The sequence below is a fragment of the Rhyacophila brunnea genome, unplaced genomic scaffold (assembly GCF_057557595.1).
Source record: "Rhyacophila brunnea isolate RB1 unplaced genomic scaffold, BYU_Rbru_1.0 scaffold_3, whole genome shotgun sequence".
NCBI lineage: Eukaryota > Metazoa > Arthropoda > Insecta > Trichoptera > Rhyacophilidae > Rhyacophila > Rhyacophila brunnea.
In genome coordinates, this window is record NW_028232965.1 from 49,831,983 (window position 1) to 49,843,080 (window position 11,098).

Sequence of the window (11,098 nt, forward strand, 5' to 3'; positions counted from 1 at the left end):
CATTTTTATACCTACCTAGAGTGTATTCAGTCATAATAATGGTAATGAGTATACCCAGTATACTAAAGGAAAATGCTGGTTCATTTTTTTTTATCTGGCAGCACAAATATTCCATACTCCAATTAACTATCTGTCAGTTGGTATCTAGGTAGTAGGTACCTGACTTTTACTATTTATAGTATTTTATAAAAATAGTCAGACGATTTTAGCACTTATTGCTAGCTTCTGCTTTACATATTCGCACGCTCGTGCAAGGCACAAAAGAAGCCGCGACTAGCGACTGGCAGTTGGCACAAATTTCTCTTCTCTTGTCAAACTCAAATGTCAAGCGGTGCGCGTTGTGCAAGCGTCAAACGTGTGTCGTTACGTCTCGTTGCTTGAATACCATATTACAGAATTTTAACTCAATTACTGAAACAGATTCGCAAAATAATTGACGTGACTGCACAGATAGCTATTTTCTTTACGAATATTCGTTGAATAATGTTCTCGCTCGTCTCCGATTACTTGGTGTAAAGTATACCCACTTCCGCATTTTCATATCGGTATGAAATTTGAATCGAAGATTGAGCAATGTCGACTTCTTGCGAGAAACAGTATTCCTTGGGAGCATTTGAAAGACATAAAATGGATGAACAAAAAGGCATCACATAATCAGGCCTACATTCCCACTAAGGTATGTAAACTCGCGAGCCAGTTTTTATAAGTTTATGTAATTATTTACTTATTACATCGATGTACGCACTGAGATTTAATACGCTCGACCTTCGCCAGTGATTTAATTAAATTATTAAATGACTTTCAGTTCATCTTTAAATGAAAATCCGCAACGGAATATTTTCGGTCGATATTAATTAATTTTCTAAAGTTACTGATTATCAAGCATTTGTTTCCCACTTACCTTAGAATGAGAGGTGGGTACCTCCATTAATTCGAATACGCAAAAAGTTTGCTAATTATTGACAAATCATCCGGTACTTGTCAATTAAGCAAACGCAAAAAGATGGGATTGAAAATAACGAAAAACTGATACAACCTAACAAAGTAAAAAAGCTAACTAACAATATTGTATGCTCCTAAAGCGTCAATTACATTGAGCTTTTTTATGAGCTGATTATTGGCAAATTTATAATCTGCCTGTAAATTCGCCCAGTGTAATCATCGAATAAGCTAATAAGCAGGTTGTAAACACTCCACCTAGAAAAGTTGAAAGCCGGTCAACTTTTCACACTACACGCCGGCGTGTGGGCTTACTGCGTCTGCGCAGTAGAGCGATGGTGGTGGAAAAACGAACTACTCATTTTGAAATTTACATTTTTGACGTTTAATGGAAACATTGTTATGGAGCGTAGCGACCTCCCGGTAAAAAAACGAACTACGTTCCGTCAAAATCGCTCGCTGGCTTGTGGCTTATCAGCGAATGGAAAGTTTTGTGTGTAATCATGAAGTCGCAGTAGCTGAACCGCCCGCTTTTAAATTCGCCAATAAGCAGCTCGTAAAAAAGCTCAATGTAATTGACGCTTTAGCGGAGCATATGGACTTTCTCAAAGTAGAGATTATATAAATAGAGTTTTTACGAGGAATAGTTTTTAGCCGTTCGCCTAACCCATTGGGTTACACTGGATCGAATACATTATACATTTTTTGAGCAGCTCCCGGGTTTAAACCCACTGCTTCATATTTATAGACGGGTACTTTATCAATTAGGCCAAAGGCCAGCGTAAATGAAACCTAATATGTAGGTACCTATTTATTCTAAGGTTATTGTAAGTTGTGTTTGGTTTTTGTTTATTGTCATATGACTAAATGGCAAAATGGTCCTCGTCAAGGAGCGCCAGTCTATTTGACAGGTACCAAGAAGTTGACATCAACCAATGCGGATTTTGATTGCATATTAAATGTTTGGTTAATACTAAAAATGCTAAAAGACGTACATCTTAGAGATGATTAGCGGATCTACACACCCCCCCCCCAACTCTTTTGTATACATATCTATCATCAAAACCCCCACTTTCATCCTTGACATCACATATCACTTGCAGCTATTTAAAATTGCAGCCATGATATTATAATATTGGTTATAGATTAGTAGTATTTTATTATCATCATTTCACACATTATGAAATATCCACACCCATTCTATTGGTTCAAAGGTTTTTCATCAACATTGTTAGTTTAATCCCCTCTCCTCCTCTAAGTTCTCAACCTTTTTTGACTGACCCCCTTTTATAGTAGACATATAACCAACAACCCCCTTTGCCACATTTGCATTTTCAATAGGGTGAAAAAAAGCAATCATCACATTATTTTTCTCTCACTTTTTCACGTTTACATGTGCTTTTACTTTAGTTTACTCTCAGTTTCTTTACTGTTCAAACATTATACTTTTTCTAGTCGACTTTTCCACCGGTAACTTTTGTGGACATTTCGCACCGTGAGTGTAAAACCAAGGCATCTGCAAAAGACATATTTTGGATATATTAGGGTTTGAAGTCTTCGTTTTGTTAGAAGAAATAGAGTTTCTAAAAAAAAACCATAATATTTGGTTTATATCTACATTATAAATTGCATGTTATTTCAGTTACTTCACTTTTACATTATCAAGTTCACGACTTTTGCAGTTGTTTTGCATTTAATCTCAAAATTGAAAAATTTGCAGATACCTTGGTTTTACACTCACGGTTTGATTTGATGCATTGTTAACCAGGTTGATCGAATGTTGATTTCCCGAGTGTCACATACATAAATTTTACATAAAATAATTAAATCAAAATATGAAATTCTATTGAAAGATGGTCCATAATCGACGGTTTGTTATTTGAAATAAATTTTGATATTAAATTTTGCACTATAGTCAATATTTTTTCAGTTACTATTTAGTTGGCAACCCATGGGTTGAGAACCTGTGGTTTTATCCATCAGTTTGAACCTTTTTTTAACTTTTAAATTTGAATAAATTTTAATATCGTGTGACCATCATTCGACGTGTGTTTTTGACTGTGATTGTGTTGCAGATGGAGCACATAGCGAATGTGTTGACGCACGGTGTGTGTATGATGCCAAGTGCAGTGGCAGCGGTGGAGCTGCTACGGCGATCGTGCAGTGTGCCGCAGTACGTGGCCGCGTGCGTATACGGCGCCGCCCTCAGCATGCTCTTCGCCATCTCCACCACCTTCCACTCTGTTTTCTACTGCAAGAGCGACTGGTACTTTCTTGCTTATTTCACTAAAATACTCACTCGTTGCTTGTCACGCGTTTTCTTGAATCTATAGGCCTAAAGATAAACAACTCCAAGACTAAACTGATGAGGAGCCGAGGGTTAAAAATTTTCAAGGAAAGTTAACCAAGTTGAATAAATCATTTTCAATGTTGTCCCGATGAACGCATTTACTGTCCAACAAGATCTTCTTGGCTACGTGTTAAAACTGTGAACTAACAAGCTCCTCCCATTTTTAACCGCACTTCGATTGAAGCGCCTTCCGGTTAACAACGAGTTGTCCACGTGTTAAAACTGTGAACTAACAAGCTCTTACTTTTAACCGCACTAGCGACTTCCGGTTATTGGCTAAATCTTCTTGTCGGACAGTACATTTGTATGATAATGTTAAGGAAATCTTATGTATCCATTATACAGCATTTTACTTTACGGCAAACTTTCCAGGAACGTGTCTCGCCGTAAAGCAAGGTATTATTGCGATTATAAATTCTACATACTAAACACTAATTTTGCTATACTCACATTTTTTTTAATATTTCATACTTTTTCCTCATTTTGTGTTTTAATCTTATAATCCCATGACCGGTTTCGTCTTACGACATTATCACATTCATAACAAAATGTTTATGAAACAATATTTACATTTTGTTACAAATGTGATAATGTCGTAAGACAAAACCGGTCTTGGGATTACAAAAACTAACATTGGTTCTGGTTATGTCTCCACCACGAAATATTTAAAAAAAAAATTACATAATTATTTTTTTCATTGTGTTCATGAGGTCTTATACATTATTCCTAGGTCGAGTAAAAATATTGATACTTTATGTTTATTCGTGTTTTAAGTGTTTGAAGGTGTATAGATCGGGCCAAAACATTCAAATTGGATGTATTGCCTTAAAAATCATGAACTGTAATACTCGATTGAATCTTTTTCATACATCAATGGTATGTGCTGATGTAAAAACTGCTCCTTACTCATCTTACACGTTACTTGTACCTCTTTAATTCTGAAGTTCTCATCACTTGATATGTATTAAGTAGATATATAAATTATTGCAACATGCAACGCGTGTTTTGTCCATGTTTTTAAGTATATTAAAATGTATGAATCCACCACTCTTTCTTTTTTCCTGCCCAAACTATCGAACCTTACTTTATACTATAAAACAGGTAAAAAAATGGAAAATATGGACATTACACTTTTTTACGCCTAACGGACACGGTATTGAAACCCACGACCCGTGGTTTCAGAGACGGACACTCTGCAATACTTCACTTATAATAATATATATTTATATACCATTACAAAATTTTTTTTATTTTATTTCAGTAACATGAAGCACGTGCTACACCGTTGTGACAGAGCTATGATTTATGTGTTTATTGCGGGCTCCTACTTTCCCTGGTTAACCATCGGTTCAACCAGCGACCCTACCCTGAAAGAGATGCGGTGGATTGTTTGGGTTCTGGCCATGTGCGGCATCGCTTATCAGCAACTTTTCCATGAAAGATTCAAGAGTCTCGAGACTATCTTCTATCTCATCACTGGCATCGGACCTTCCATCGCCATTGTGATGCATGACGTAAGTGTCTTGTCTCTTCGAGTATACACCTAGGCAAGGCATATGTTGGCAACGCAGGGCAGTGCAGAAAAATATAACACATCCAAACGTGCACACGCCACGCAGCAATCTGTGCCGGCAGTACGACGAGCTGCCCTTCGCTGAACGAACTGCGTCATCTGCGTGTCAGCATATGCTTAGCCTAATTACTTCCAATAACAATTTTACGCCCTTCTAACTGTCACTAAACTGAAAAAAGTTATTATAATTAATATATAATTAGAAAAAGGAGTTTCTTATTTATGAAATTTTATTATACAAAGTCAATTTTAAGAATGTACATATTTCACATTCACATAATATAGAATATAACATCCTATACAAATATATACAATGAAAGATATAACATTTCTATAATCAGCTTTTCTATGTTACTCAATATTTTTCAATAACGTTGTACATATCCCTCAAAAAATCATATTAAAGTCGCTTACAACGTTTTACTACATCATATTTTCAAACTATCTCGACAGTAAAATTCAATACGCCCACGGTGGTCGAGCGGCTAACGCGATGACTTATTATGTCGTGCTTAAACCTCCACACTGTGAAGGCCCATATTATGATCTTAGGATCGCACATGGTAAAACAAAAAGTTATAGGTTTTAATTCACTTCTTCCGTATCAATACATGTATTAATGTAACTTATTAATGCATGCTCTCGGGGAATATAATCATTTTTCTTTATACTTAGTATTTCAAAATTTGTTATACAGGAATTGAAAACGTTATTTCGGTATTATCCTAATTATATTGTATAGTCATTAATAAAACACATAGCTTGATTTGCTTTCTGTATTGATTTTCAGATTACAAAACAACCATAATACATTTTAAATACATAATCTATTCATTTAAAATAGATTATCATTACTCGTAAAGTATATTATTACATACATGATCTTGTTTTTGATAAAAAAAATTATAATCTATTAAATTATACCCAATATATTTTACGTTTAACAAAATCTCTGATTCTGATAACAATTTTAACCGAACAAAGTTCATAATTTCAATCACGGTTCACTGACATTTTTTTTTTAATAAAACATTTTTTCTAATTCAGGTTCATAAATTATATGTCTAATATCGTCATTAATTTTCTACAAACTACAACGTATCAAAAAACACAACTTTTCAGGAGAGGCAAATAACAACATCATTCTCTTAGTTTTTAATTCTGAAATAAATTTTCTTCTATGAAATATCCATTTAGTATAGTTACACAAATTTTCATGAAAAAGATGTTATGTTTCTTCAATCTATCGCACTACATATACTTTCGACCGATCAGTCATATTGTCGGAGATACGAGAATGCGTTGCAATTTTACTGTGAATCATTCCACAATATTACTGCAGTAAACACGTATCTTGACTTACGAAAAAGAACTTCAGTATAATCATCTATAAACACGTAACTCAAGATACGAGTTTATAATATTTATAAAAGTCTTTTATTGTAATACGAGTTTTTTCTCATTGCCTTAATCTGTATGTTTTGAGATACGTGTTAGTGGAATATGGGTGTATTCAAATTCTTAATTCATTACATCAAACAACTCAAAACTGACAAAAATGTAGATACGTGTTTGTAGAAAATTAACGACGATATAATATATAATGTAATCATTTTATTATTTTTATTAAATGCACAAATTTATCATTTAATAAAAATATTGAGATTAAATGTCAAATGGGTGGATGACTTATAATGGTTATGTGCATGTATCAAAATGTCAAATCAGCAATAAATTGTGGAAAAGCAAAATATTTCATACACATGTATGTATTTTAAATTCAAATGTTCATTGAAAATGTGCAAATTGATTAGACTGCATTATGTATTAATTAATTAAGGTCAAGGGACAAATCCAAATGAGTTATATATTCCATGTGATAATATTACCTTTAAAAAATACTATGTATGCAATGTTTTGAATTAAGAGTAGAAGCATAGAAGAATTATGAAGAACGGCACATGCACGCATCTTTGAAAGAAAATATTTAAAATACAACAGTAAAATACACCACGCAGAATGATAAGATAAAAGCAGTATATCAAATTAGGTAGACAGCAAAAAAATTAATGCAGTGTTTGAATGCCTGAACGTATTGCATGTCAGTAGAAGAACTATTCGAAAGAGAATCCTTGGTATTGAAGAGAAAACATAGAAGATAGCTTTAAAAAAAATCAAATTGATTAAGTTTGCATTTTTTTATCTGCCCACATGAAACTGGATCATACTCATCAGTCCGGGCCGAAAATTGAGGATATGGTTTTTAGCATAACCAAAAGGTCAGCTAAAATAAATCTATCACTTGGATTGTGCTTCAGCACATTGAATAAAGATTTTCACGAATTTATTTTAGTGTGTCATAATTATTTTATAGTGCCATAATGCACACTTTGAATATCGCTGCGATAGGCGAACAAGAAGCTAATAACAACATTGACAAAAACTATTGTAATATCAACCTTGAAAAAATATTAAATATGGTATAATACTATAATAAATACCTTTATCATGTCAACCTTATCTAAAAAATTAAGAGTTGTATAAAAAAATCAACTTTTTCTTGAATAATTTTACTGATTTCCAATTTGTTGTTCCGTGTTGATAATGATATCTTCGAATACTAAGCAGTGCGTCATAAAATTTTTAATGACAGCCAACCAAGTATCTTATCACGAAATTAACTACTGTCTTTGTCGATTTATTTATTGTTGCTGAGAATTTTTATTAAAAACGGTAATCTTATTAATCATAGATTTTTTAAATTTATGTAATCTAAAAATGGATAAACATGAAACCCAAAGACATTTAAACTATGGCTAGATTCATAACAAATTTTCAAAAGTTTCACAGTTTATCTTGGCAATATTGGCCTATTTAATAATTTATGGAATTGACGGATTAGGGCGAATCTAAAAGAAAAAGAAATAAAGGTATATTAGTTTCTGATTATCTGGAATTTTTTCATCCCGAATTAGTCCAGATAATGGAGGTTGCCTTACAAATGGCATATTTAGTTTATAAAATTTCATTAATAAATTTGTGGATATTGTCTCCAAATTATGGTGTACCTACATAATAATTGTAATATAGCAGACAACGATCGCAATCTTTAATTTAGTCACCTCTGACAAAAGAGATGAATATCTTTTTATGATTTAAAATGAGCAATCCAATCAGTGATTAATGATCAATAATCAATGGTTAATATTTTTTACCAGCTGTAGTTTTTATTAACACTTTGAAATTGTTATTTGAAGTGGCACACAATATCTAAATACATTAATCCAGCGGTTTCCAACCTGGGAGGCGCGATCTATTGCCAGGGGAGGCGCCAAAATTTTTTAATAAATTAATTTTTATACCATAATATCTACAAATAAATAAAACTTCATATCTTAACGTAACAGTGAAAATTCAGTGCATGAATGTTTATTTTAATATATAATACATAATACATATATTTAAATCCTATTAAAAAATATTTGGAGCGGAGAAATTAAAAAATGGCGCTTTTGCAAACGCTCTGTTTCGGTAATGCACAAAACGACCGCTAGTTGCATGAAAACAATAACCTCAAATTTAAATGTCACTCGTAGCTAAAGTGTCAACTGAAGCGTGTAGGCAGGGTGTGATATTGTTTTTTTTAATTGTTTTTGACGTGATTTCTTTAATATAATATAACAATAATACATGTCTCCACTTTTAAATGATTTCTACGCCAGATATATTGAAGCAAACAAAAATCTATTTCCTGAGTTCTTGGTTAGTTTGCTAATGCATTTTTCATATTATTTTATTATTAGTAAAAAAAGTCGCCTGCGGCGCTGCTTTGTTTCGGGACTATTAAATATTTTAAATATATGGGTGAAAGATCCTGGCCTGTGGGCCCTATTCAGTATGTGGAGCCCATGATAGAATCCATTAATTTTTGTCAATGAACGATGATGAATTTGGTTGACTTCTATTAAAATTGATTGTGGTAATAAGCAAGCTCATTCGTCGCATGAAAAAAAAAAATATTAAAAAATAATTTTAATATAAGTAAGTAGTAAAAACTTGTGTGTTAAAAAAGTGTCTGTATTATTTAATGAAATAAAGGGGGGGAGGCGCCAAGATTAGATTTTTTTTAAAGGGAGGCGTAGTAACATAAAGGTTGGAGACCACTGCATTAATCTATAACATAATACTCATAATGACTGTTATCCTTGAATTTCGGACTTTGATATGTACTGTTATTTATCATCTATTGTTTTTTTTTTTTTTTGTTATATTAACAAATCAATGCATTTTATATTTCAGTAATTAACTGCAAAAAAATAGAATCGTGTTTTATCTGTTTATGAATCAATGTATCAGCTTACATCATTTTTTACATAATATATTCTCTATTATAATAGTAATAATGTCATTGCTGACGGTTTTGATAAAATTGTTTACGAACAACTACATGACCAAAAAATATTTTACATTTATCATTTAGATTATAATGTAGGCATTCAATATGTTTCTTGATGAATTATTGTTTGAATAGGTAAATGCAGTGACTTTCAATTATTTTGTTTCTTGACAACCTTAGTGTATATTATAAACATACACATAAGCGTGGAGTTCGATAGTTTTTACAGAAAATGTGACATAGCTGGAGTGACGCCGAGCGAGAGAAAACGATGCAATAGTCTTCTGTAAGAACTGTCGGAAATAATAAATAATAAATTTACCCTGAATTCTTTAACATACGCTTCTCAGCTCTAATAATTTTCACTAGATAATTAATATAAGTACCTTCGCACCTAAGCTGGCAGAAAGGAGAACTGACGATTTGTTGATCTCATATTAAGTGGTACTTGGGCAAAAGGTTTCTTAGGATATTGGATTCATCCACCAATTTAATGTGTTTTTTTATGGGTTGATCGTTAAAGGCGCCAACAGTTCGGAGTCTGGTCATTATAATGCTCTGTCTTTTCTTGGCAATCAACATTCCAGGATCACATTAATTCCCATAAAAGAGTATTGTTGTTAATGCCGTTATAATGTTATTGTATTATTATTGTTTCAGCACGAGTTTGCTGGGATGAATGAATTGAAGTTGGGAGGAATATTGTACATCATCGGAGTTGTTTTCTTCAAGTCGGACGGGTATATACCGTTTGCGCACGCCATTTGGCACATATTTGTAGCCATAGCGGCCTCCATTCATTACATGGCAATACTTAATAACCTCTTCCCGAGCAATGAACCGCTTGATACCGATGGCATGGATTTAATTAATTAACAACACACGCGCTATTGTCTCATTAATTTTGCTAATAACTGTAATCATCGATATTAGAGCTTGAAATCTCATTTAAAAAATTTACACCATGATATTCATTTTGTGTGTTTTTTTAAAAAATCTCTATTTTGAATTTCGGTTATGTTATCAAATTTATATCTTTCATGCGACGATAAATTTGAAGCAAAAGCGATCCGAGTGATTTGTATTTCGGAGTTGATTTTAATTTAGTTCAATTTTGTGATCCAAATTTCGAAATACATAAAATAGGATTATGTAATAACTATTAATACTAATTTTAATTACTACTGCTGTGATGAAACTTTCAGTATGTCTTTAATTTTTATTAAGAACAGAAGTGATAAAGTGCAGGAAACCTAATATATATTATTATATGTTAGAAAATTGTTAACAACCAAAATTAAGTTAATTATATTTTGTTTATTATGTCAATACTTTTAATTAAAAAATTATTTGGATCTCTTTTGCTCCGGGCTCACTGCACATACAAATGATTTACATGCCTTAAATAATAATAATATTAACTTTATGTACTGTCATTCTATAATCATATTTTTTTTTAATATAAGGATATTACTCTATTGAGATTAACTACATAAATTCAATCAATCACCTGATTTTGTGTGTACATAATTTCATCCAAAATAAAATCAAAGTGGGCAATTAAAATTTTTCATTGTTGTGTGTAATAGAATCAGTAAATTATGTTGTCATTTTTATCTGTTGCACTTCCTAGAAATCAATGTCATAATATTATTATTGTATTCAAAATAATATGATAATAATAAGACTAGAGATTAAAATGTGAACAGCATATTAAACAATCACCAAAATTAGTAATAGTATCCCCTCTCAACTTAAATATGTAGTTATTATTAATCTATCTTTACTCGGAATGGAATGAAATGCCTTTTTCAATTCGGTGTCGATATATTTATCCTGA

The 11,098-nt window shown here is 32.2% G+C and overlaps 1 protein-coding gene across 1 annotated transcript; it reads left to right on the plus strand.

Annotated features, from left to right (window-relative positions):
• The first annotated feature begins 214 nt into the window (after positions 1 to 214).
• LOC147068487 (monocyte to macrophage differentiation factor) lies at positions 215 to 10,975 on the plus strand. Its single transcript, XM_085952753.1, has 4 exons — positions 215 to 676; positions 3,015 to 3,205; positions 4,551 to 4,803; positions 9,919 to 10,975. Exons 1-4 carry the CDS (start codon positions 548 to 550, stop codon positions 10,132 to 10,134), a joined length of 789 nt encoding a protein of 262 aa, XP_085808879.1. The 5' UTR covers positions 215 to 547; the 3' UTR covers positions 10,135 to 10,975.
• The last annotated feature ends 123 nt before the right edge of the window (positions 10,976 to 11,098 follow it).